The sequence below is a fragment of the Lissotriton helveticus genome, chromosome 10 (assembly GCF_964261635.1).
Source record: "Lissotriton helveticus chromosome 10, aLisHel1.1, whole genome shotgun sequence".
In the NCBI taxonomy this organism is placed as follows: Eukaryota; Metazoa; Chordata; class Amphibia; order Caudata; family Salamandridae; genus Lissotriton; species Lissotriton helveticus.
In genome coordinates this window covers 115722567-115750338 of record NC_136071.1, presented here as the reverse complement: position 1 = coordinate 115750338, position 27772 = coordinate 115722567, and the positions used below count along the sequence as shown (strand labels likewise).

General features: G+C 45.1%; 1 protein-coding gene across 1 annotated transcript in view; it reads right to left on the bottom strand.

Annotated features, from left to right (window-relative positions):
* The window catches only part of TRRAP (transformation/transcription domain associated protein), an 885394-nt gene that overhangs the window by 780181 nt on the left and 77441 nt on the right, over window positions 1-27772 (bottom strand). The window contains exons 12-14 of the mRNA XM_078664902.1: window positions 16122-16260; window positions 10846-10924; window positions 7217-7451 (exon numbers count right to left, since the gene is read on the bottom strand). Coding sequence (XP_078521028.1) covers window positions 7217-7451; window positions 10846-10924; window positions 16122-16260 — 453 coding nt within the window. The remainder of the gene's footprint in view (window positions 1-7216; window positions 7452-10845; window positions 10925-16121; window positions 16261-27772) is intronic.

The window sequence follows — 27772 nt, the reverse complement described above, 5'->3', positions numbered from 1 at the left end:
TTATGGAGGGTATTTGCTGCAACAGGCCTGGTGAGTAAAGGAGAGCAGAGGCCTATGGTGCTTTAGTAACTGTGCCAAGGTATTTCATAGTTATGACAAGTAGCCCTTACTTACAGGGGAGGAGCACACATTTAAACTTTGCTCCTATGGCAGTAAGTGAAGTTTTATTCTTTGTCTGTTTCAGTTGTGATCAAATGCCTTAATTGAGTAGAATTGTACTCAAAGCCTTTTTTTGTGATATTGTGCTCTAAAGTAGGCTGAAATGATGTGGTGCCCCAGGAAATCATTGGGACTCAGTGCCCATTATTGTATGCACCTACGGTCGAATTAGTTACACAAAATACCCTCTGCAGTCGTACACGGTAATAAATCGCGTTTTAGAGATTCTGGATCTGAGGACACAGTCCAGATGACAGAACCTGCGGCCTCACAATGTTCCTCAACATAACAACTAAACAGCAGCAGCCATTTTACCATTAGGGGAGGTTGGTAACTGGGAATTTAAGGCAACATTAAAAAGCCATAACTATGAGGGCAGCCACACAGCGTCTCCGTGGTTTGTTTTCACTAAATTTGCACGACTAAATATAGCACTCAAACATTTTGAAACAATTGGTCGGGATTTTCCAGAAACGCCGTCATGCTGCTGAAGGCACACGGACAGCCATTATTTCACCAGGAAAAATACTGTCCGGGAAAGTTAACAAGGTTTGTGTGGCAGAAAATGCCCCCGGAATCCCACCGCGGCCGCCCCGGAAGTCAGGCAAGGTCGCCTGCGACGGGGGCGGGGCCGCGTCCGGACCGGAAAAGGAGGCAGGCGGAGTGAATGCGTCTCGCGGCCCGGGGCTCCTGTGAGCGGCGGAGAGCTCCGGGGCCGCCAGCAGGAGTCTGCGCAAGTGTTGCGGGGCTCCCTTGACCAAGAGGGAGCCCCGGGAAAGGAGCTGGCAAGAGCCGCAGCATGAACTCTGCGGAGGGGGCACGAGGCACATGCCCGGTGCCTGCCCCTGCCGCGTGCTGACAGTGGAGTCCCCCGAGATTGGCCCGGTAAGTTTAAAAGGGGGCTGGGGGGGGGGGGCCTCCGTACGTGCTGTTGCCCTGGCCGACCATGGCCCGGGAGGATCACGATGAAGCGCGCATTGCAAGGGAATTGTGGCCTAACCGAAAGCGTACCCACACAGCAAGCAGCCAGCAGCCAAAGCGCGCTCACAAGGACAAATCCGAGGCAGAAAAAGCGCGTGGCCGACTCGTGTCTCACATTCCCAGAAGTCAGTAACATTAGTTGTCCAGCTTGGACGCATGCTTCGCATGCTTTTTCCAGCTCGACCTAACAAGAGTGTTTGGTACCAAACTACTGCTCACAATAAACCCACACCGATGTCAGTGTGCGATTTATTGTAACATGTACTCGGATGACACCTCAGAGGTGCCCCTTGAAAATCAACTGACCCTGGTGTGGGCACTGACTGGCTTTAGGCATCCTGTCACACACAGGCATGCTTCTGGACCCCCTGGGTGGAGCGCCTCCGTTCTCTGGAACTAGAAACAATGCACATTCTGGGCTGAGGTGTCGCACCTCCTCTCCAAAGATGGGTCAGTGCTCGAAGGGGAAGCTTCAAAGGCCTGCCATCTTTGTAATATGACTAGGGCTCCCGGTTTTATGGTATTTGTTTTTTTGCCATTTCCGTCTGTATTTATCCATATTTATTTTTGGGCATTTTATCTGTATTCATCCACATTTATTTTTGCCACAAGCACTCGGTGACAATGCACACATGCACTCGGTTGTTATTGGCCAACACATTACATTCATCTGATAAATTTGCCATTTGCAGAATGTCCCAAATACGCTTGAAAGTGCTATCACAAGCCATTTGTGTCAGAGCCGTGCAGTTTCGGTCATTGGCACAGAGTGCCAGATCCTCTAACTCACTGAACACCATACTGCCCTGTTGAGAGAAACACACTGCCTTCAGCTACAACCCAATTGTGCCCCACTATAAACACCTGGAAGCAACTCATTTCAAATTATGCACTAGACTTGAGTAATATGCTGCCTGAAAAAAAAGTAACAGTGTACTGGAAGAAAGCAAACACAGGGAATACACCATAGTGCTTTTACACTCATTATTCAGAAATCAATGAGTGCATTTGCTTGAAAAGCTAATGACATGAAAATAAAAGTAGCACTTCACTGGCAAACTCTGAAACATGGCGCAAATGTCTTTGGGTGTAAATAAAACGAAACTGGCCACTTTGCGACCACTCTGTCTTGTTTTATTTAGTTATGTATTTATTGCTGGCATTTTAAAAGCTTTTTTCTTTCCTCCTCAGGCTGCATTTTGGTGTAGAAAAATGTCAAACAAGACATTTGCAGCAAACGTGTTTCTCCTTTTTTGGATCCAATTGATAAAAGAAAAACTGTCAAAAATAAATGGAAGGTCTTAGCTAATTTAATACAGGGTGCCGCTGGTATAAAATTAAATACGGACCGGGGCCCAAAAAGATTTGCCTGGTAGGTGCCTGGCAGGGGACCTGAAAATTGGTCTACTTGCAAATCGTGACTGGATAGCGGCTGAGCCTAGCACATCCCCAACTTTTTAATTTTTCTGGAAGGTCTTAGCTAATTTAATACAGGGTGCCGCTGGTAAAAAATTAAATACGGACCGGGCCCAAACAGAAAAGATAGTTCAGTTCATCTGAGATTGCCTTACTAGCCAAGGTAATTTAATGTAATCTCAGATGAACTGAACTATCTTTTCTGTTATTTGAACATTACAGAGCCAGAAAAATTAAAAAGTTGGGGATGTGCTAGGCTCAGCCGCTATCCAGTCACGATTTGCAAGTAGACCAATTTTCAGGTCCCCTGCCAGGCACCTACTAGGCAAGTCTTTTTGGGCCCCGGTCCGTATTTAATTTTATACCAGCGGCACCCTGTATTAAATTAGCTAAGACCTTCCATTTATTTTTGACAGTTTTCTTTTATCAATTCGGAACTATTAGAAGGTCTCCCAATTTCGAGAGCCGAGTAGTCATTGGTATGTATTTATTTCTTTTAGTAAGGTTTAGTTTGCAACATACGCATTGGACATTTATGAGAGATATTCTCTAATTCTATTTTGAATAAGTTCTGACCCCAGACGTATCTTTATGAAACTTTAGAAAGTACAGCCACATATATTTGATCTCACATACTCTGGAAGTGACAACTGTTGTTAGACCAGTCCTTGCGATTAATAAAAGGTATGTCTATCTTTCAGTGTCCCGTTATTATTAAATTCCAGCGAGGATACACGATGTTAAAATATCCGGCTGAAAAAATGTTATGTTCCTTATGGAGAACGCCGAGTAGGATAATTAATGACTTATGTGGATTGTCCGCTTTAAGAGTTTTTCTTATAGTATAGAATGTTTATAATGATATAATAAAGATGTAAGTGCTCGCGGCCGGGCACAGGGCAAGATTTTAATTTGTGCAGTTAAAAGAGGGTCTCACCAACAACATGTTTGAAGAATAACAGTATGAATTGTTTTTACCATTTAGAAAACTGTCATGAAGAAGGTGAACACCTGTATGAAAATCACCTAAACGCAGCGTCGACCTTGTTTTCTTGATTTGTGTACTGTATATTTGATTATCAATGACATTTTTAATGTACTATGGTTTTAAAATATTTTGTGTAATAAATTGTTCATAACCATTTTTATAAACTATATTTTCCTGTATTTCTTTGTATTTTTTGTTGTTTGAGTGACCCTTTAAATTGACATCTTTGCACACGAATAATGTATTTTTATGCATTTAGACTTTCTTCGTTTTTTGCTTGCCTAGTACTCACACACATCAGCTAGTAACTGCTAGGGACGCCTTCTGTGTTTGCCAACTGTATCTACCCTGTCCCTATTTTGAAATAGTAGGGTTCCTCCCTCTTTGTTTTCATATGTAAATCAAATGCTACTAGTGGGCTTGCAGCACTTTGTGCCACCCACACAGGTAGCCTTTCAAAGGTCTCTCTGACATGCCACTGTAGTGTCTGAGCACAGGTTTTACTGCCATGCAGAACTGATAAGTGCACGCACATGCCAGGGCCTAACCTTCCCTTTTTTTACATATAAGACACCACTAAGGTAGGCCCAAGGTGGCCCTGTGGGCAGGGTGCAGTGTGTGAGAAATGTACGACATGTACTGGTGTGTGTTAAATGCCCTATTAGTGAAATATTGTGCATTTAGTTTTTCACTGTTGTTGGGCTATCGGTCTCATAGGCTAACATGGGAGTTGCTTTGCACCATCTTATAAGTATAACTTTCTGTAGGTACAAGATAGAGAAATGGAGTTTAGGCTTCCTAAACTCAGAATTTAAAAATACATCTTTTAGTAAAGATGATTTTTATATTGTCCGTTTGAAAATGCCACTTTTAGAAAGTGATTAAATATTAATGGGTTAACCCAGTGACTCACATAACCTGGGAATTATAACAGTACATACTAATGGTTGGTTCTGTCGAGAAAGGTAGAATTGCTTCAGAACGTTTTGCATTTATCCTGACATCTAGGAAAAACAATCAATTGCATACAATCAACACTGAATACCACAGAGACTGACATTATAAGCTCAAGATGTTCCCAATATATTGGAAATCATATATCGTATACAGCAATACTTATACAAATATATAAAGTCACAGGACAGTTCAACAACAGATACTCTCAAATACATAAATATGTGCCATATACAAAGTGTATTACATAGAACACAATCACAATACAATTCACTAAACACATAGAAAAAGACTCAATTGGGCATCCGTATAAGCTTAACAAGTATAATACAACATATAGCCTTTTTCCTTGGCATTGATATGTACGAAATGTCTAATTTGTATGTAGACGTTTCGACCCAAAATCAAAGAGTGCTTTTGCAAAACATCACCCAGGGTCTTCTTCAGGACTATGGATATATCTCAGAGCAACCTGTATCAATGGCCTTTTGGTTGCTACATGGAGGGAAGGATTGCAAAAATCTCAGAAGTCCTCATATGTACCTTTAGGATCCGGCTGAACAGACCTGGCTGCATTTAGAGTAGTGAGACGAGTTGTCACTTGCACCTGAATGGACTGTGTCTACCTCTCACAAAGCTGTCTCCATCTCCTGTGGTGAACCTGGCCTGAGCCAGGCTGAATTGGTTTATGTATGCTAGTGAAACTTGGTTTGTACCAACTTCAAAGGGAAATGTTGTATTAATATTGTGGCCCCAGCCCTAGAACTTTAGAATTCTTTTGGATCAAGAAACCTGCCAAGAAGAAGAGCTGGAGAAGCTGTGAGGAGAGACTACCACTTTGCTGTGTTGGCCTGCAGTGGCTGCTTCTGTCTTGGGCAGTGAAAGGACTGGACTTAACTTTCTGCATCTGTTTTTCATGAGTTTCTACAAGGGTTTGAGGAGGAGCTTGCCCCCTTTCAATAAGTCGCAGGAACAACAAATACTTCGAGTTCATCTACTAACAGCACTGGGAATTCTGTGCTTTGTGCTGCAATAGAAGAAAAAGCAACCAGGCGACATCAACTATTCCGATGCCGGCTCCGTGATGCGAAGGAACCGCAGAGGGCAACTGCCGCACTTCGTAGCGCAACCATGATCAGTGGGCATTGCACTCCGCACCGCCTCACTTCACACTGTCGCCCTGGTATCCAGGACGACGCTGCCTGCACCGTGACCTATGGAAACCACTCTTGGAGAACACAGAGCACTGTCCCGCTTCGCCACGCAGCCCTGGTCTCACCTACGATGACGCTCCAAGCAGACATCGACGCTGCTGCCTACACCGTTGTTTGGGGGCACGCGCAACAAAGCACGGCCCCATTTTGTACTGCAGCCCTGGTCTCACCAACGCCGCTGGACGCAATCACAGAGCCGCTGCCTACACCACAACCTTAGGGCACCGCACGCCGCCCTGCTGCACGCCTATCCGCCCCCTCTCCTGACTTCAAACGCACGGAGTTCGATCCGCAATGCATGTGACTTCAAGGGCTCAATGACTCCTGCACCGGCCTACAGAACAGACACTGGCTCTTTGGAGCTCATTTCAAGGTCACCAATGCCCTGCATTTCTAAAGGTACTGTTTGCGGGTTTTCCCTACACCATGGCAGGCCTCCGACACCGTGGTCAGCCAGAACTGTTGAGTTTGCGTAGCTGTGATAGCCCCGGACGGAACTATCAGCTTCAAGGAACTGTTTTTAATTCTATTTTTGCTTCATGAGCATTTGAAATAACTATGCCTCGGAGATAAGCCTGACTGCTCATGCCGAGCTACCAAGGGGGTGAACAGGGGTTATTTTAGAAGTATAACTCCCTTATCCTGAATAGGAGAAAGGGTCCCTTCTTGGATAGGGTAACAACCTGCCAACTAGAGTCCCCCATTTCTATCCCTCCCTCCCTTTAAGAGCATTGGGCACCAGACGTTGAATTTGCACTCTGCCCCTGGCCACACCTGTACTGCTTGTGGTTTATGTTTGGTGCTGCTTTATGGCCCGCTGTGCTTGTTAAACCCCTAAAGCTTGGCCCCCTGCAACCAAGCTAACTAACTGAAAGCAGTGTGGTTCCGAGCACCCTCAGTCTCCCATGGGCCGAACTCAGATTTTGACCTCTGCACCCGGCCACCTCTGTGCCACTGGTGGTGCAGTTTTAGTACGCACCTGACCCTTGCCCTTTGCTGTCCTTTAGTCCTGAAGACTAGAACCGTAAGTGTGATTCTTACCCGTATAACCACATTGTTGTGTTCCTTAATAGGATAACATTGAAATGCTCAGAAATTGTTCAGTTGACTTTCGAAAGTGAAAAGTTTTTCTATTAAGAAACGTACTTTCCATATTGCGAAGATTTTGGCCTTAAAATAAAGTACAAACAAAACTCATTTACTATGATTGGTGTGGATCTCCTTTTTGAATCGTGTGTCCATTACTGGACAATGTTGTGCAATAAATGCCTTACACTCCTCTGTGTTAGGCCCAAGGCTGCTCAACCACATTACCATTAGTAGAGCATGTTGGGTTTTACATTGAGCCCTTTACACTTTTAGGGAAACCCTGGACTCTGTCACAGTATAAACACCTAGAGGCATACCATATACAGAGCCAGCATTCCGCACATTTAAAAAACAATCTTATCTGAAGGCGTTTAACAAAATTACACGTCTTAAATTTGTATGAGCAAACACCCACCTCCAACATCCTCATGAGAATATCTCTGCCGTTTCCATTTTCCTGTTCACTCTTGGAGCGGATGCAATCCACAAGGTTGAGCAGGAGCTTACAGGACATAGTCTGGATGCTGCTGGGGAGTGACTCATCGTCAATATTCTTGGCAAAAAGCTGGACAGCGAGGGAAAGGTCATTGAGAGGTAGATGTTGCCGAATGTGATGTACCAGATCGGCCAAGGTACTATATGCAAGTGGCCTAGGGAGGAATAACAAGAAAGCACGAATTATCACCTCAGTCATCGTATTAAAAAAGCGAATCCCAAAGATGATCATAGACAAGAGTCATTTGCACCAATAGTGTGTGGTTAGTCAGCCAAGGCCAAATTGACATTCGACTTTAGTCAGTTTCTATTTCCCATTTTCAAATTTGTGCACACTGCAAAGCTCAAGCTGAAGGATGGGTAAGAAAGATGCTGTTTAAAAGTGATACATAGTGTTAATGTTAATGTTATGTTAATGTTATGAGTACTTATACAGCGCAAACTGATACCTGGAGGTGTCCTGGCGCTATGTGAAGAAACTGCTGGGGCAAGGACAGGAGAGAGTGGTACAATGGATCAATTAGCAAAAAGCCATGTTTTTAGTGCAAATTGGTCATAATTCAAAGATCCAGAGGAAGAGCATTCCAAGATTTAGTCGCATTGACAGTAAAACTTCTGCCACCCCAGTTGACTTTTTTTACCCGTGGGACATTTACAAGTTTTGCGTCGGAAGATCGCAGTGTTCTCTTAGGTAAGTACCATTTAAACCGGTGTTTGAGGAATTCTGGGCCAATTCCATGCAGGCCTTTAAAAAACAGGCAAAGAGACTTAAATTGAGTTCTTTTCCTGATAGTTAGCCAGTGAAGCATTTTTATTTTAGATGAAATTGACTCATACTTTGGTGTGGCAGTAATGAGTCTAGCACAGCGTTCTGCAACATCTGCAGTTTATTAAACGACCCTTTATGGATGGAAAGGTACAAACTGTTGCAGTAATCTAATTTGGACATAATAAATGCAGTAACAACAATTTGTTGTGAGTCTATCGGCAAAAAAGGCATTCTTTTTTTGCAAGATTTGAGGATAAACAATGTGGCAGATGCGACCTGATTTACCTGGTCCCTGAAATCAACAATCAAAATTCCTAGGTTCTTCACTTTCTTGATCGGCATAGGTGGGGGACCCATGTCTTCCGGCCAGCACTTAGCAGTCCAAAAAGTAGGGTTGTTGCCAAACAATACCACCTCCGTTTTGCCAGAGTTCAGTTTCAGACAGTTTTGGGGCCATCGACCCCCCTGCTGCTGTCGTGCAGTCCTGCAGCCTTGAAGCGGTTTCATGAGTGGCCCCTGGGAAAAATGTCACCACTATTTGTGTATCGGCCGTGTAGGATGTTAAAGTGAACCCAAAGTTCTGAATTAGGGGTGCTAATGACGATACATAGACATTGAATAAGGTTGGGTCCAGCGAGGAGCCCTGCGCCACCCCACAGGGTAGAGAGAAGGATGCCACTTCAAATTCATCCAACTTCACTGTTTGAATTCTGTCAGTGAGGAATGATTTAATGAGCTTCCATGCCTTGCCCCCAACTCCTTCCTCTTATAAGCGGTCCATCAACAATGCTTGATGGACCGTGTCAAAGGCCGTGGAAAGATCCAACATGATCAGTACTGCGTTTCCACCTTGGTCCAAGATAGTTCTGATTTCTTCTGTGGACTTCAAGAGTGCCGTTTCGGTACTATGGCCCTCTCTGAACCCGTACTGTGTTGGATCTAGGGCATGGGAGTCCTGCAAGAATTTAAGTTGGGTATTCAAATTGCTTTCGATAATTTTTGCTGGGAGACGTAGCCTGGAGATCGGTCTGAAATTGTTGGGATCACTAGCGTCCAGGTTTTTTTTTTTTTTTTTTTTAGAAGAGGCAAGATGGACACATGTTTCCAATCTTTAGGAAAGTAATCTTCTTGATACATATTATTGATGATGAAAGTGAGTTGGTGTGAAACTGGTTCAGCCGCCAGTTTTAGTGTTGAGATAGAACAAGGGTCACATGGGGAGCCTGATTTCGCTTTCTCCAATAGTTTTTGAATGTCGGAAATGTTCGGGGAGAAAAAGCTATTCAGGATAGGTGCATCCAGATATAGTTTCACCTGATCAGATTCCGAGTTGGAGTTGGGGACCAGGTCTGAGAAGGTTAAAAAATGCTATTAACTTTGTCAAAGAAAAATTTAGCAATAATATCACAGAGCTCTTAACTAGCTGAAAAAGGCGGTGCACAGGGATGGGCTAGTGCATTAACAAAAAAAAGCTCTTTAGGGACATTTTTGGCCGATTTAATTTTGTTACTAAAATATTCTTGTTTTGTATTTTTCAGTAACTGTTTATACAATGCCAATTCTGCTTTTTATTCTTTTTTTTAAATCTTTTTCCTTATAGCCATTTCGCCAAATTCTTTCCAAATATTTGCAAGCCAGCTTTTGATTCCTCAACTCCCTCGAATTCCACTGAGAGGATGGCTGCTGTCTCATGTGACTAAAGCTTTTGGTGGGAGCTAGCTTGTCCCTTGCAGCTTCTATCCACTTAGTGTATGAGCTGGTAGCCTCATCTAGATTAGTGGGAATTGGTGTGGAAGAGGTTAGAAAGTAGTGCAAGTCCTCTGCCTTTATCTTATTCCAGGCCCTATTCTCGGAATAATTTGCAGTTAACTTCGGCGTCACAAGCTGCTGCTGCTAGACAAAAAATAAGCATGAAGAGTCTACAATGATTTGAAGGTCCTTGTATACTGCACAGTCTGTACCTGTTACTATCGACCTCTGAGCAATGCGGTATTTAAGACCATTATAACTCTTACAAATGATCTAAGTGGTGGGGGGGGGGGGGTGTTGGCCTTTGCTTGTTAGAACAAAGAGATTATCAATTATATCATTCTTACCAGTGTTAGAAAAATCTACACATTCCATTCACTTCATTTATTTGTACTACGCCAATGTGTTACTTCAGCTCGGTTATTTGAAAGCTGAAGGGCCATCAGATTTAATGTAACAATATTAAATAGAGCTTTAACTGCATTTTCATCTGCAAGTAGGCCTTCTTGAGTAAAGCCAACTTTTCCGTCCCCTAACATCCAGATAAATTATACAGCATTATTGCCATCTTAATTAAAATGTAAGGGAACCATCTGATCTGGCCAAATTCAGGGGGGTTGTTAACTCAAGCTGTGGGCACTGGGCTGCCTGAGAGCATGGATGGTAGACTAAACTACTACAGTATGCATGAAAACACGTAGAGCAGCCCGGCCATGTCCATAGGAGTACAGTTCTCTCAAAATGGAGGAAAGTCATGAGATGGCATGTAGGTGGTTGCAACAAGAACAATTTCTCAGGCTTCTGCATCTAAAATCAGTTACAGAAGTTGAGAGCACAATGTTTGAAATGTTAAATAGCTCACTGCTAAATAATAAAAGTTAATAATCACTAAGAAAAATTGATTTCTGGCATTTGTACTTTTCGGATCGATGATCCCTCAACAGTAATAAAAGTGGTTACTCCAGAATGACCTACAACAATTCAAAGCCAGCAGCTGCGGCACCAGCAGAACACAACAGTTAAACGCCTACCTGAGCGTCTCTCTTGTAGTGTAACCGGACCCAATTAATATGGACTCATCAAACAGCTTATCCATGCATGGAATGAATTCTGCAATATACAAATTTATAGTTATTGTTAGTCAGAATGTCCATTATGAAGAATGTAACAAAAAAAACAGAGAAGCGGAAAACGGAATGAGTTATCAGAGTATGCGAAAGCTAGGATTCTAGTATTGTCAAAATGATTTTAAAATGTGTAGCCCATTTTACTTTTATAGCTTTAACATCATTAAAAAAGCAAATTAGACTTTGGGCCAGATTCTGATCTCGTTCGGAAAGCAAACCGAACTACTCTTGTCCATATGCTTTCCGTACGACTCGTGTCAGGGGAGTCTGACCGAACAAGTACGATGCGTTTGAAAGCATAAGGATATGAACACGTACACAGGTTCGTATTGAATAAAAGGTTGCCTGTCACACTGTGCATGGTCTGAAAGGGGGGACCCATGGGTATGATTCGGAGGGCCCCGGGTGAAGTGGGGCCTACTATAGGCCCCCAAAGACCGATTCTGGCATCCGTTTCGATCCAGGCGAAACAATTTGTGAAGGCTGTCCGACTCGTTCATCGTACTTGCTCGCTTGGAAAACCTACTCCATAGAGCTGTAAAATTCGGCTCTGGAGGGCTCTATCTCTCCGCATGCATTCCGGAACCGATTTGGTCAGCGCTAAGGGTTTCCAGGCATTGTACTTGGTCTTTTGGAATAACGAGTCGGTCAAAACAAGGGCTCCGGATCGGTTTGGGAAAAAAATCCAAATGGGAGTCCTTCCAACCGAGATCGGAATCAGGCCCTTTGTGAAGTGATGCCCTTTTTTGCAGACTCACCCCCTCACTTTTTTGCCCTACTGCTGCTGGTTTTAGTTATGTTGTAATGCCTGTGGTACACTGGGCCCTCTTTACCAGGTCTCCGTGCCTGCACCCTAACCATTAAATGGTTATGTTTAAGTCGTTTATACACAATTAGCATTACTTAACTCACTTACAAGTCCTTAGTATATGGTACTCTGTGTATCCAAGGCCCCTAAGTTAAAGTTACCAGTGGACTGAAGCACTCATTGTTCTACTACTAACGTAAATAGGTAAAACATGCCTCCCACACTGCCACTACCGGTTGCAGAGCAGCTTTATAAAAGCTAACTCAACTTAGCCATTTCATCCCGTGGCAAAAGTTTAAACCTTCCTTTTTAGGGTGTACAAGTCAGGCCTATAATGCCCAAGAGTCAGGATGCAGTACAATAAAGAGAAGGACATTTTCATTTTAATATTTATTTCATGGTATTACCCCATACGATATATAAAAAGTACAATACAACACATCCAATTAATGTAACAATTATATACAGTGTGCAAAATACGCCATATTTAACTGGTTTTGTTGCAGGGATTATGCTCAGGGACAGAACTATGCTTTGGACCATAGAACATCAGTAAGTAGGGGACTGAGTCACCATACCACATCAGTGTCTATGAGCCCAAGTCTGAATAGCTATAGTGCTTAACTTGCCCACCTAACCTTTCAAGAGAAATAAGTGAGTTGGCACCCCAGAACACATCATTCTCGACCCTTTCAGGGATCATGGTAACAGGACACACCTATTCGCTCTCTCACTAAGATAAAGAGACATGAAGGAAGTTTACAATATTTATTTAAACTACCGTGCTCTAAGATTCAATAATTGCGCCACAATTAGAAAACTAATACATATCAATAATATCATCAGCATGGTTAATCAACCGTATACCATGAAAAGCCCCGTCACGTTATCTGACAGATCTGCCTAACCCCTCCCGTACTACTGAAAGTAATTGGTTATATAGTACAGAACTCTGGGTTTCGTGGCGGACCCCGTTCGTTAGCATTCATAGATGGATGTTCTACATACCAGATGATGCCGCACTAATGTCTCAGGACCTTCGCTGTGTGTCTTTTTTCAGAATCCCTGTCCTCAGTCATATGACAAGATATGTGCATTCAAACACAGCAGCTACATTCCTTTATTATGTCTAGGTGCTAGAGTCAGACCAGAGAGAATAACAAGGGGCAATGTTGTTTGACCTTGCCAAGGCTGTTCAGCCCAAATCCCAGGAAAAGAATAAAATACAAAAACATGTGCTGGTTCTGTGTGATAATATAACGTGGCATAAAAGCAAGCGTATTAGTAACCTGTGCAAAACTAAAGGTGCCTACAACATGCATGATTAGGCTAACATAGGGAAAAAGACAACAGGCCATATGAGAAACGCACAACAATTTATATAAAAATACATCTTGTCAATTAAAATTAAAAAAGTAGCCCCAAACGTTTCCATTGTACCCATACAGAAAATAAATAGGTATTTGGGTCAGACACAATTTTAGAAATTGTGTCACACTATAGTACTTGTAAGGTTAACTGGTACTTTTGACGCACGAGATTGAGACTAAAGGGGGGTATGCATTTCCTTCTTGCTAACGGATAGGACAGAAGAACAAAACATGTTCAATATTTTTCTTCCTAAGGCCACATGCCTTACACAGCCCACTGCTAGTCAATCTAATGTCCCACTTACAAGTAAAACTGCTAAGAAGTAATGTTCCAATTCTGAACTTAATATATAATGTTTTGGCCCAGTGAGGAACTATTTTATCTAAATACGCTTCAAAAGATGGAACTGGTTGAAAAAAGTATCCAAAAGACTACCAGTTCATGTATTTATTCGCCATTTTTCTGTAACAGAGCCAGAAGATCTTCTTTATAATCTTGCTGTTCAATTAATGGAAATACCAGCCACAGGGCATAAAACCAGAGCTTAATATGGCATAAGCGTTGCAAATTATGATCCCTATCCAAACCGTAAATTCTCATTTACACCACTCCTAAAAGACTAGCTCTGGAGCTGTCCACAACCTGGTCCAGTATAGTAACGTTTAAGGGCTGTCAGGGTGCCTATGTGTTTCAAAGACATATCACAGTAGAGGGGAGGACCGAAGTACTCTGCGGTAGATTAAGTAGAGACCTAACAACATTAGTTTCTCTGATGGTAAGCTCTTTAGTATTACCCTTTCCCCAGATTTCTGCCCCATGAAGGACTTCAGATTGTGCAGTTGCTCTACAGACCACTAAATCTGGAGATATTCATCTAGAAGCTGTAGATCTATACAAATTCGCAATAGCTGATGCTTTGAGGAGAATTATCACCCTACTTTTTTAAATATGCAGAGTCAATTTTAGGGCACTGTCTACCCAATCTCATGTTTCTACAAAAAATCCTTATGGGGTCTAATTGCCACAAACTTCATCTTTTTGATGTTAATCTCCAAGCCCCTGTATCACAAAAGGCCTGTAATCTGTTGAGCAAATTTTGCAACCCACAGAGGTTCTTGAAATAAGCAAAGTATTGTCTGCAAAGAGTAGACATGGGGATAGGTGTACAATCAAATTTAGGAGCATCGTGGATGCAATCCTATCAATAACAAGATGCACCATTAGCATATAAGAAAAAAAACGAGAGCAAAGAACGCAACCTTGATGTACGTACGCCTTGCTCCATTGAAAATCTATGAATTGACTTGCCCTACGTGCCCCATCCCACTTGAGCATAATTATGCTCATGAAAACTTGCTGTAACACATTGTAGCCTATGAGGGTCACCCATCCAATTTGATAGGCTTATAATTAGTAAAAAAATCACCTGTGTATGCAGTAACTCCGACTTTTAATCAGACCGCCCTCACTGTCGCAACTCAACTTCCCTTCATAGAGGAAGAACAGAACAAAACAGGGCCTTATGGGCAGCCATCCCGATTGTCGAAATCGCTTCTGCCATGAAGTCCATCCACTCGGGCCCCCATTCTGACCCTTGCCCCTATCACACCTTCATCAAATGACTCCTACTGATCTTCAGCTAAGCACTAAAAAACATCTTCAATGCTTCCATCAACACAGCCATACTCCAGAACACCTCTTGACATGCCACAGTCATGGTCCTGCTCAAGAAACCATCCACTGAACTAGCCAGCTTTTCAACTAAACACTCATATCCCTCCTACAATACTCGGCGAAGGTCTAGGAGAGCCTCTCTATAACATTTGACACTGTCTCACACCCCATCCTCATCAGGCGACTGTACGAGAGTGGCATTCAGAGACTCTCTCTCCACTTGATCTGCTCCTTCTAAACGAATAGAACACAAGCTATTAGCCTGGCGCTCATTTTAAACTCCACACACACACTCAAGGCACCACACAATGTAGACCACCACCTACATGAAGAGTCATATACAGAAACAACCTTTACATTGCGGATTTTACAGCGCAATACATTCACAATGCGGTTGTTACAACGCAAGTAGTTACAACAACTTGCGCTAGATGGCGCTCTAGACTAAGGAATAGTATGATTTAATATTCCAACACCTTCCCTACTGTTGCACACACTGGAGTTGGAATAGTAAGTCATACTAGTCCTAAGTCCAGCGCGCCATCTAGCGCAAGTCGGTGTAACCACTTGCGTTGTAATGGCACTGCGTTGTAACGACCGCGTTGTGAATGTATCGCGGTGTAAAATCACGGTTGTAAAATGCTATATTTGTCGCATCTCCTGCCGTTAATCACTCCGTAGGACTCCTACTTGCACACACTCTCCTCATACACAGAATTAGATGAGCGTTCCCTTACATCGCTCCAAAAGCATGGAACAGCCTCCCTCTTCCAAATCAAAGCCTTCTCCTCTCTTCTTGAATTACACAATAAGCTGAAGAAGGGGCTGTTCAATTAACCAACCTACATGTCAGTGGCTTCTAACCTACAAGTTTGGTGGTTTATTGGACTGATGCATTCACTGTAGGGTCATGTGTTTGACCTAATGGTCAAAGGTTCAAACCCCTGCTGGTCCACTCAGCCGTTCATCCTTATGGGGTCGATAAAATTAGTACCATGGAGTTGGGTAAAAATAAATATCAGTTATTCAGCACCAAGATACCCTTCTAAGTGAACATGCGCTTTACAAATACACGTTATGTTACATAGGCAGGGATGAGGACACACACATACTCAATGCCAGGATACACTTGTGGGCGACAGTCCGCTTCACAAACACAGATAACTTGTGAATATCTCTCATTTTAGTTTAGTTATTGGGCAGCTCTTGTTTTCATTTATACATACAAATATGGCAACATCTTACTTCAGAAAAATGCTATTTTCCACAGTTACCCAAACAAAATGTGAAAAACAAAAATGAAAAAAAACTGTTTTAGATTACATACGGCTCCTTAAATCAGTAGTGAGAATATGCTTAGCAGCTATAAGAAGCTCTTTGCGAAGGTGAGCGGTTTCCGCTGGGCAGTTGGATAGAAGCTGCAGCATGCCTTTCACCATCTGCTGTGAGTACTTTGCCACCAGGTCCTGTAACACAAAAACAGCAAAACTGAGAACTTACTAAACTACAGAATCTCACATTATTTCAACTATGGTAGAGAAATCCAGGTTAAAGAATGTGATTGAAACAAAATTACAAACTTGTAACAATCGATTTCAATGTTGCCACTGAATTGGAGCTTGCACATTAATGCAATAAACATCTTTTCAATCATATTTCAACCACAAAAGGTACTATTACCTGGTATTTTGTTTGGCAGGGAAAGAATATTTGTAGCTTTTTTTTTTATTATTTATCAATGTAAGGAAACAGGCTTTTGCAGGTTTACCCCAACTTTTTGCCGTCAGTTTGACTACTTGGTACTACTGGCAAAATTGCTCTGAAATTCCCAGAGTCCCCCAAAACAGTACTCAGTGACGTGCTGTAACCATTAAAATGGTGTATGTTTAATTGGTTTAAACATTGGTTTGTTCCCATTGGGAAGTACAGAGTTACAGGCTGGCAACCCAGCCCCGCTAACTTCTGTGAGAAAGTGATTCTTTTGTACCTGCCAACCAGGCCTCCTGTGGCAGTGCTTCTTCCCTAAAACTATTCCACAATTAGTCCTAGTAAATGGTATCTAGGACATTGGGAAGAAGAGGGTCCCCTAGGTAGTCCTCATTTGCATGCATGGTATGGTGCAGATAAAATAACAAAATTGACATGGCACAATGCCTGTGTGCCACGCCAACTAGCACTGCCTAAGGTATAGCTAAGTCACTCCTGTAGAAGGTGTTCCGCAGGGTGCACTATACGACAGGTGAGGATATAGCTGCATGAGCAGATCTGCCCATATAATATTTAAGTCCATTCTCACATATTCTAAGTGCCACGGAAGCCATAAAGAGTACATGGGCACAATATTCAACAACGCTAGTTCCCCAGCACCATGATGGCACCTCTAAAAACCAGGAGTGTTTGGTACCAGACTACTCCTCTCAATAAATCCACACTAATTGAGTCTCAGCCACAGCATCCTTAAAGCATATTCAGCATCCTTCATTCGTTGCATCATGATCACTCCAAAGGAATCCTTTGCAATGCGGATAAAGTGCCTGGAAATGTTGAAGGACTGCTTCTCCGGTGAAGGTACCTGTTCTTGATGAGCTTGCTGGTCCCCCTGACTATCTCCCTGCGTGAGCAGGTTGCCCTAAGTACTTCTTACAACCGTATTGACATGTTCCTAAATCATCTTTGTTGACTTTGCCACGGCTTGTTCGTGATTGAGAGACATTGCACTAATTTACTACTGCTTGTAAAATCTATATCCTAGGAACAGTCCGGTGGATCTTTGTCATTCTAGCCCTTAAATTCTTACAAAAATACAACGTATTTTTATAAAATAGTGTCAGAATTCTTGCATCTAGTGCTGAGTTCTTCACTTTTTTTGGTACTGCTTAAAATGTTCCTCTATGTAAGCCTTGCTGAACAGTGCCACAGGTACCCAGGTTTGAGCTGCGAGTTTGATAGCAATCCCTTTAGGACCCTTAGGTTTTGTCTAAGTGTAATACACTGTGAGGTTGCACTACCACACCACACCACACCATATAACACAACCCATTTCCTCACAACCAACTCCTCCTATATTTCTTTGAATTAATAGCGCTGCCACAATATTGAGATTCTTGGGTCAGGTTTATGTTAACAACCCATACCACATCCAAGAGTAAAGCCTTGCCTCCTGGACTTTGAAGTTCCAAAAGTCTTAAGCTCTCGACTAGGTCACACCTGGAGATTTAGTCTGGGAAGGATATCTGGACGCGTCAGTCAAAGCTGTTCAAATTAATACATAATAGCAGAAAGATAAACATTGAGTTAGCCTCTCTCAGACATTGCAATTCAAATTCTGCATGAACATCACATTTGTTGAGTATTTAGGGTGCACCAGCATACACTGGTAGCGTAGGGATACAAGTGAGAGGACAGTCCTACAAGGATTTTCTTCTTGTAGCCGAGAACGAATAGTTTTCTTACCTGTCGGTGTAGTTTTGCAGCTTGAAGATCTTTCTGGATTCACTATGCTGTGCATTATTCCGCGGTCTTGTGGTTGTGTCCGGATTCGTAGTCTTTTCTTTGTTTTTTTTTGTTTTTTTTGTAGCCCAGGTGGGCGTCGGCGTCACACCCCTTTGGGTGTATTTCCGGTGACGTCGGCATGCTTCCTGCGGAAGCTCCCACTCTTGGGCGCCATCTTCGGGTTCTTTTTTGCCGTGTTTCGTTCGTTTCCGAAGTAATGGCAATGTTCTATTCAGGTGATATTTTACCGCTTTGTACCTTCAAAGTATTTTCCACTTATTCTATTTCCACCTCTTCTCTCTCCAGCCTCATCTTTCTGGCGGAGGTGGGTGGGTTCGCTAGTGAATCCAGAAAGATCTTCAAGCTGCAAAACTACACCGACAGGTAAGAAAACTATTCGTTTTGCAGCGTGAATCTTTCTGGATTCGCTATGCTGTGCATAGATTTTGTAGCGGTTTCTCATCTCTGTGGCGGTTGGGTGGAAGATGAGCGTTGGGTATTGAATATGTGCTGTAGCACCTTCTGTCCAACTTGAGCTTCCTTGTTCATCTGTATGTCCACACAGTAGTGCTTCGTGAACGTGTGCACCGAAGCCCATGTTGCCGCCAGGCATATGTCTTGTATGGGTGTGTTAGCCAGGAAGGCTATTGTAGCACCCTTTTTCCTAGTGGAGTGGGCACGTGTCCCCTCTGCTAGCTCTTGTCCTGCACGCTTGTGGCAGAGTTGAATTGTCTGTGAGATCCATCGTGCAATGGTCTTTTTGGTTACTGCTTTTCCCATGTAACTGTTGGCGAATGACACAAAGAACTGTTTTGTTTTCCTGTGTCCCTTCGTCCTCTCAATGTAGTGCATGACTGCCCATCTGGCGTCCAGGGTGTGCAGAGCTCGCTCTGCGGCAGTTGTTGGTTTTTGGAAAAAACTCGGTATCTGTATAGACTGGTTCATGTGAAATTTAGATACCACCTTCGGCATGAAGTGTGGGTCAGTCCTCATCACAACCCTATCATTGTGTATTTGTATGTAGGGTTCTTGTAGCGTCAGAGCCTGAAGCTCGCTTACTCTGCGTAAGGACGTTATTGCAACCAGGAAAGCTGTTTTCATAGTTAGCATCTTTAGGGAGGCCTTGTGAAGTGGTTCAAAGGGCTCTTTCATGAGTTCCGTTAGGACTGTGTTCAAGTTCCATGCAGGTGGCGGCACCCGCTTGGGTGGTGCGATCCTTTTCGCACCTTCTAGGAATCTCTTCACCACCTGTGATGTGAAGAAACTCCTGCAGGTTTCTCCCCTTGTGTAGGCGACTATCGCTGCCAAGTGAACTCTCAAAGAGGATGAGCTAAGGTTCTTCTCTAGCAAGTGCGTCAGGTACTTTAGCACTGTGGAGTCCTTCTTCATTTTATTGTGAAGTCTTTCTTGTCTGCACCATATTGTGAACCTTTTCCATTTCGCAACATAGCACTTCCGAGTGCTAGGCCGTCTTGCCTCCCGCAGGACCTTCAGGGTACTTTCTGGCAATCTTAAATGTGCGAACTCTATGTCCTCAGGAGCCACGCTACTAGGCTCATGCTCTCTGGCTCTGGGTGTAGCACCTCTCCGTTCTGCATGGAGAGTAGGTCTTTCCTCCTGCTGAATCTGTGGGGTGCACACTGTGTAATCTCCATGATCTGCGAGTACCATGTCTGCCTCGCCCACTGTGGTGCGACCAGTATCAGTGTCATGTTGCTCGCTCTGCACTTGCTCAGTACTCTGTGCATCAGTGGTATCGGGGGAAAGGCGTAGGCAAATGTCCTTGACCAATCTATCCATAGGGCATTCCCTAGTGACCCTTCCTCGGGCTGCCTGGATGCGAAGTCTTGGCATTTTGCATTCTGGCGTGTGGCAAACAGGTCCACCGATGGAGTTCCCCATCTGTCGAATAGGCGCCTTGTCTCCTGAGCATTGAGCTCCCACTCGTGGGATGCCGATATCTGTCTGCTGAGCCAATCTGCTTGTATGTTGTCCTTCCCTGGCAGGTGTATGGCCAGCAGGTCTATCTTGAGAGGTATGGCCCATCTCCATATCTCCTGCGCCAGCGTTGAAAGCGGGGCTGACTGTGTGCCCCCCTGCTTGTTGATGTAGAACATCGCAGTGGTATTGTCTGTTTGTATCAACACCTTGTGTTTGTACAGTCTTGTTTGAAAGGCTTTCAGTGCAAGGAAGATTGTCTTCAATTCTAAGTAATTGATGTGCTTTGTCGCATCTGTTGGTGTCCACAGTCCCCTCACCTTGAGCTCCTCCATGTGAGCGCCCCATCCCTTCAGGGATGCGTCTGTGGTGATGGTCACTGTTGGCGTTGGGGGCGTTAGAGGCTTTCCCCTTGCTATGTTCTCCATGGTCCACCATGTCATCTCCTTCTGCACTGCGTGCGTTACAACCACTAGATCCTCCCAACTGCCTGTAGCTTGTGACCATTGCTCCTGTAGCCATTCTTGAATGGGTCTCATGTGGAGTCGTACATTCGGTACCAGGTGGATGCATGATGCCATCATCCCCATGATCTTGCTCGCAGTCCTCACTGTCCGAGCTTGTCCCTTCCGGTAGAGGCGAGTTTCCTTCACCAGCGCCCTCGCCCTCTTCTCGCTGGGGAACACCTTGCCCTGTAAGGTGTTGATCTGTGCTCCCAGGAAGATCTTGACCTGTTCCGGCTCCATTGATGATTTCTTTCAATGGATGGAGAACCCCAGGTTTATGAGCGTGCTTGTCACTGTATGTGCGTGCAGCTTGCATTTCTGGTATGAGTTTGCTTTCACCAGCCAGTCGTCCAGGTAAGGGTATACGTGTATTCCTTGCCTTCGTAGGTGCGCTGCGACTGCTGCGAGGCACTTTGTGAAGACCCTTGGTGCTGACTTTAGTCCGAAGGCCAGTGTCGTGAACTGGTAGTGGCTTTCTCCGATGGTGAACCTGAGCATGTGCTTGTGCTTTCTGTTCATTGGAATGTGCAGGTATGCGTCTTTGAGGTCTATTGTGACCATGAAGTCCCCGATCTGCAATTGTGGGAGCACCTCGTGCAGGGAGGTCATTTTGAATTTTTGCGTTCTTATGAATTTGTTCATGAACCGTAAGTCTAGAATGGGTCTCATTGTCTCGTCTACTTTTGGTACCAGGAAGTACGTTGAGTATACTCCTGTGTTTCTTTCCTTGAAGGGTACCCGTTCTATGGCCTGCTTCCGCAGGAGTTCCTTTGCCTCCTCCTGCAGACACTGCAGCTGCTTGCCTGCTAGTGGCTTTCTTTTTGGTTTTCTGCTTGTTGGTCTCCCCTCCAACTCTATGCAGTATCCGAATTAGATAATGTTGAGGATCCATTTGTCTGATGTGATTTCTCTCCACTCTCGGAGGTGAAATCTTAATCTTTCTCCCACTGGTGTCATGTGGTCGTAGGTGTCTAGTTTGTCTTGACCCATCTGTACGTGCTGCCCCCTGGGGTCTTTTTTGTGGGCGGGCACACGGAGTTTTTTGAAGTCACTTAGAGGTGGGCTGCTGCCCCCCTCTTCTATTTTGTCCCCGTCCATTTCTCCCTCGAAAGGACTGGCCTCTTTGTTGGTACTGCCAGGACTGCTTCCGCTGACCATGCTGAGTCTGCGAGTCTGCCTGGTGCGTTTGCTGGAAAGCCTGGTGTGATGTACCTGGCTGGTTTCCGCCTCTCCCGCCGGGCCTCCGTGACGGGGTGCCCCTCTTGTTCCCTCTGAACTGCAATGCTCCCATGGATCTTGCTGTTTCGTTATCTTTTTTCAGTTGACTGAGCGTTTCATCAACTGTTGTTCCGAAAAGGGTGTTGCCGTTGAACGGTGTGTTCAGGATGCTGTGTTGCACCTCTGGTTTGAAACCGGATATCCTGAGCCAGGCGTGCCTCCTTTCCGTGACGCCCATCATCATGAGCCTGCTGGCGGTGTCTGCCCCATCCAGGGCCGTCTTAAGGCAAGAATTTGCCGCGTTTTTTCCCTCTTCAACCAGCTTTTCGGCCTTCTGCCTGGCATCCTGGGGCAAGTCCTTCACCAACTGCCCCAGCCCCTCCATGATTTGGTACATGTGCCTGTTTATCAGGGCGTTGGAATTAGCCATGCGCCAGTGGGTCGCGGCATTCCGTTCGATCCTTCTGCCCACCAGATCCATCCTTTTGCTCTCCTTATCCGGTGGTGGGCCCGAGGTAGTGGGTACGTTAGCCCTCCTCCTTGCTGTGGCCGTGATAATGGAGTCTGCGGAGACCGTGCCCTGAATGTAGGCCGGGTCCTTTGTGGAATGCTTGTACTTCTTCTCAGTTCTGGGAGTTACTGCCTTGCATGTTGCGGGCTCCCTGAAAGCTTCCTTCACCTGAGCCAAGACGCTCTCGAGCATTGGAAGGAACTGGCTCCTCGTTTGTGTTGGGAGCAATGTTTCTAGAAGGAAGTCTGCTTTCTGCTTCTCTTCGTCGAGCTTGAGCTTGAAAGCTGCTGCGGCAGCTTGTATCACCGAGTTGTAGGCCCCGATGTCGTCCGGCGGCGAGGGCCTCGAGGGGTAAGTGTCGACCACCTCCTCCGGGCTGTCGGTGTCGACATCTATGTAATCTACCTCCTGTAGGTCAGAGGGTGTCGAGTCTGCGTCCGTCCTGCTTTCCTCTTCCTCCCCATAGTTGTAACTATCGTAGGGATTCTCGTACTCCTCCTGGTCGTCGATCACCTCGACGTCCTGGTCTTGTTCCTCGACGACTTCGGCCATCTCTTCCTCCTCCTCGACTGCCTCCACCACCGGTGGCTTGGTCTTGTGAGGGATCGTGAAGGCCTTCATCTTTGCATCGAAATCTTTCTTCCGCTGCATGATGTTCTCCATTTCGGCCTCGAGGCGCCTTCTCTTCTTCTCCATCTCTGCCGCGTGTTCCGCGTCGGATGGGTCGGCCGTTCTTTTCGGCGGATGGTTCGTCGCCGTACCTTTCGGCGTCGAAGTTTTCGACGTCGACGTCGGACCGGATCTTGGGTCTCTGGTCGTCGTCGTCAGTTTTGGGTCTTTCTCCCTCGGCGTCGATCGATCCTTTTCGGGGACGATTTTCGACGTTTTCTGCTGATCAGCAGCCCTCGGCGCCGGGGCCTCCTTCTCGGAGGATCCGCTGGGCCTGGGAGTAGTCGCGGACGCCGCCTTTTTTGGCGTCGGCGCTTTCGGGGTCTTGCCCTCGATTTTTCTAGACTCAGAGTCTCTCGGGTTCTTAGGGGCCGAAGAGTCTCCTACCTTGTCAGAAGTCTTCGTGTAATCGGTCTCTACGACTGTGTAGCTGTCGTCTTCGGCGGCAGCGTTGTCTTCTTCCTCGGAGGACATCCCCAGCTCGTAGAGGGACGGAGTCGGGGCCTTCCCCTGCAGGGTGGCATGTGCTACCCTCTGCCTCTCTCTCACACGAAGGGTCTTCGGGCGAAGGCGGAACAGGCGTTGCAGTCTCCGCTTTCGTGGTTCACCGGTAGGCAAAGGTTGCATACCGGGTGCTGGTCCTTCTGCGCGTACTTGTGGTGGCAGTTACGGCAGAACTTGAACGGCGTGTTGTCCATCATCGAGCGTCCAGGGCCTCTCTGGTCGCGTGTTCGTCGACGGTCGTCGATGATCTCGATGAAAAAACGCCTTCTCCTTGCCGGCTTTTCGTCGATGAAGTCCCCTGTAGTCTTCAGATGACTTCTCCTCGTCTTTTCTGTATTTTCTTTCTTCTTTCTCCAAAAATGTCTGGAGCCCAAACGGGAACGATCCAGACCCGACCGCGGAAAAAAAGAATCTGAAGATGGCGCCCAAGAGTGGGAGCTTCCGCAGGAAGCATGCCGACGTCACCGGAAATACACCCAAAGGGGTGTGACGCCGACGCCCACCTGGGCTACAAAAAAAAAAACAAAGAAAAGACTACGAATCCGGACCCAACCCCAAGACCGCGGAATAATGCACAGCATAGTGAATCCAGAAAGATTCACGCTGCAAAACTCATAACTTGTAGCGCTGGTAGGCAGGCAGGAGACTTGTATTGTGGGGCAGAGGCACAAGTGGGAGGATACTGTACTGCTGCAGAAGCAACAGCTTTCTGAAAGAAATAGTTGTAGGGCAGAGCAGTGTCCACTCATGGCCAAAGGATTGGATGGTTTTGGGCTGGAGTCATCCATCTCTCTTAAGGATACAGGTAGCAATGGAGGCAGGCCAAGGAGAGAGAGGATTATGTGGCCAGACTGCCGCTCATTAGTGCCAGAGGCAGTAGCTCTAGACAAACATAAGGGGTAGAGAGGATAAGAGGAAACAACACAATTCCAACCTGTAATAACAGGGATCACTGCAGTTTATGCATTAGTTGAGCAATCACAAGTGCTATTCTTAGCCCTTTATACAGTTCTACTCTTTTGCATTGACTTTCATGTAAAAGTGGACAGAGAAAGTGAGAGAGAGAGAGGTCAGTGAGCAAAACATTGGGAGCTCACATTAGTTGCATCCTGCAGGACGTAAGATTGAGTCTCAGCAAAATCAACTCGGCTTTCGAGGGTGACCGATGGAATATCATTAAATTGAGTACAAATATACATTTTCTTTCCCGTGGTTAAAAAAATTAAAAACTTCAATATACAGTGTTATGCAAGTACCAAGTCATTGTTTACAGAGACTAACAGTTCCTTTGATGACTGCTCCTCAGTAGTCAATAGGTGATCTCACTGTTTCTGTTCTCCTTCAACAGCCACTTGGAGAACATTTGTGTTCTTCTTTATGGCCTCAATGTTCAACAAGGGACAGCTGTTCTTTCACAGATGTTTGAGGGGTGCATGCTACATTACCAGCTTTGGAAATAAGGTAACCACATGTACATAATTACTAAGCTCAATGCACAGCACTAATAAAGGGAGAGTGTGTGTGTGTTGCAAATACCAACAAACTCAAGTGCCATTCTCAACTTTGAAATCATGATGGTTGATAGAGAGGTAGCATCCCTTTGCATTTTTTTGTCTTATTACTTTAAGGTCCCAGACATTTCTACTGGATCAGTACATTGTTTCGAACTTTAAAATTGATAAATAACATAGCCTAACACCTCTTCACCTGTTTGATGGGCCCCAAAGTACTCTCCCTCATCTTGCAATGAACAATAGTTTTGTCACTCCTAACGCATGAGTATTTTTGAAAACAAAGACAGATACTTCAAATTAATGCTTTTATCTCATTATTCAATCATCTTTTTTCTAAAGGGAGCAGAAAGATTCAGGCAAAACCTAAAGTCAACTCAAAGCATCTCCTACAGGTTCTCAATAGTCAACAAATTCAGTTTTGAGCATGAGTCTAGCACCTAGCGAGAGAGAACTATAAAGACATTTGGGGTTGAAGCGAGGACCTATGACTTTCTGTTTTCAATGTGTTACTATTTTACTTACCTTTATTAAAGTCCTTTCATTCATAAAGCAAAGAATTGACTGGTCAGTGAAGTTATTAAATGCCATCTCCTAGTTAACGGAGTTTCTAAGCCATTCCCCTCTCCTAAGGTTTAGACTACTTGGCCTCACAACCCTGAGATAATAAAGTGCCTAAAGGGGATTCCTAGGCTAACCAACTCAGACTGCAACAGTACAGTGACCCTGGGACGCCAGTGGTAAATAGCCTTACCTACTGGGTAGGGTCCAGTAACATCTGGTTGCCCCAGGGCCCTAAGAAAAGGCCTGGCATAGCCCCATGGAGTTAGGGCTTACCAGAGAGAACGAATAGTTTTCTTACCTGTCGGTGTAGTTTTGCAGCTTGAAGATCTTTCTGGATTCACTATGCTGTGCATTATTCCGCGGTCTTGTGGTTGGGTCCGGATTCGTAGTCTTTTCTTTGTTTTTTTTTTTTTTTTTCTCTTTGCCCAGGTGGGCGTCGGCGTCACACCCCCTTTGGGTGTATTTCCGGTGACGTCGGCATGCTTCCTGCGGAAGCTCCCACTCTTGGGCGCCATCTTCGGGTTCTTTTTTTCCGTGTTTCTTTCGTTTCCGAAGTAATGGCAATGTTCTTCTTAGTTTGTATTTACCGCTTTGTATTTTCAAAGTCTATTCTTTAGTTAACCACCTCTTCTCTCTCCAGCCTCATCTTTCTGGCGGAGGTGGGTGGGTTCGCTAGTGAATCCAGAAAGATCTTCAAGCTGCAAAACTACACCGACAGGTAAGAAAACTATTCGTTTTGCAGCGTGAATCTTTCTGGATTCACTATGCTGTGCATAGATTTTGTAGCGGTTTCTCATCTCTGTGGCGGCTGGGTGGAAGATGAGCGTTGGGTGTTGAATATGTGCTGTAGCACCTTCTGTCCCACTTGAGCTTCCTTGTTCATTTGTATGTCCACACAGTAGTGCTTCGTGAACGTGTGCACCGAAGCCCATGTTGCCGCCAGGCATATGTCCTCTATGGGTGTGTTAGCCAGGAAGGCTATTGTAGCGCCCTTCTTCCTGGTGGAGTGGGCACGTGTCCCCTCAGCCAGTTCCTGTCCTGCCCGTTTGTGGCAGAGTTGGATTGTTTGTGCGATCCATCGTGCAATGGTCCTTTTGGTTACTGCTTTGCCCATGAAGCTGTTTGCGAAGGACACAAAAAACTGTTTCGTTTTCCTGTGCCCCTTTGTCCTTTCAATGTAGTGCATGACTGCCCTTCTGGCGTCCAGGGTGTGCAGAGCTCTCTCTGCGCTGGTTGTGGGTTTTTGGAAAAAACTCGGTATCTGTATAGACTGGTTCATGTGAAAATTGGATACCACCTTCGGCATGAAGCGTGGGTCAGTCCTCATCACAACTCTATCGTTGTGTATTTGTATGTATGGTTCTTGTAGCGTCAGCGCTTGAAGCTCGCTTACTCTGCGTAAGGACGTTATCGCAACCAGGAAGGCTGTTTTCATAGTTAGCATCTTTAGGGAGGCCTTGTGAAGTGGTTCAAAGGGCTCTTTCATGAGTTCCGTTAGGACTGTGTTCAAGTTCCATGCAGGTGGCGGCACCCGCTTGGGTGGTGCGATCCTTTTCGCTCCTTCTAGGAATCTCTTCACCACCTGTGATGTGAAGAAGCTCCTGCACGTTTCTCCCCTTGTGTAGGCTACTATCGCTGCCAAGTGAACTCTTAACGAGGATGAGCTAAGGTTCTTCTCCAGTAAGTGCGTCAGGTACCTTAGCACTGTGGAGTCCCTCTTCATCTTATTGTGGAGTCTTTCCTGTCTGCACCATATTGTGAATCTTTTCCATTTCGCAACGTAGCACTTTCGAGTGCTGGGCCTTCGTGCCTCCCGAAGTACCCTCAGGGTGCTTTCTGGTAGTCTCAAATGTGCGAACTCTATGTCCTCAGGAGCCACGCTACTAGGCTCATGCTCTCTGGCTCTGGATGCAGTACCTCTCCGTTCTGCATGGACAGTAGATCTTTCCTCCTGCTGAATCTGTGGGGTGCACACTGTGTCATCTCCATGATCTGCGAGTACCAGGTCTGCCTCGCCCACTGCGGTGCGACCAGTATCAGTGTCCTGTTGCTCGCTCTGCACTTG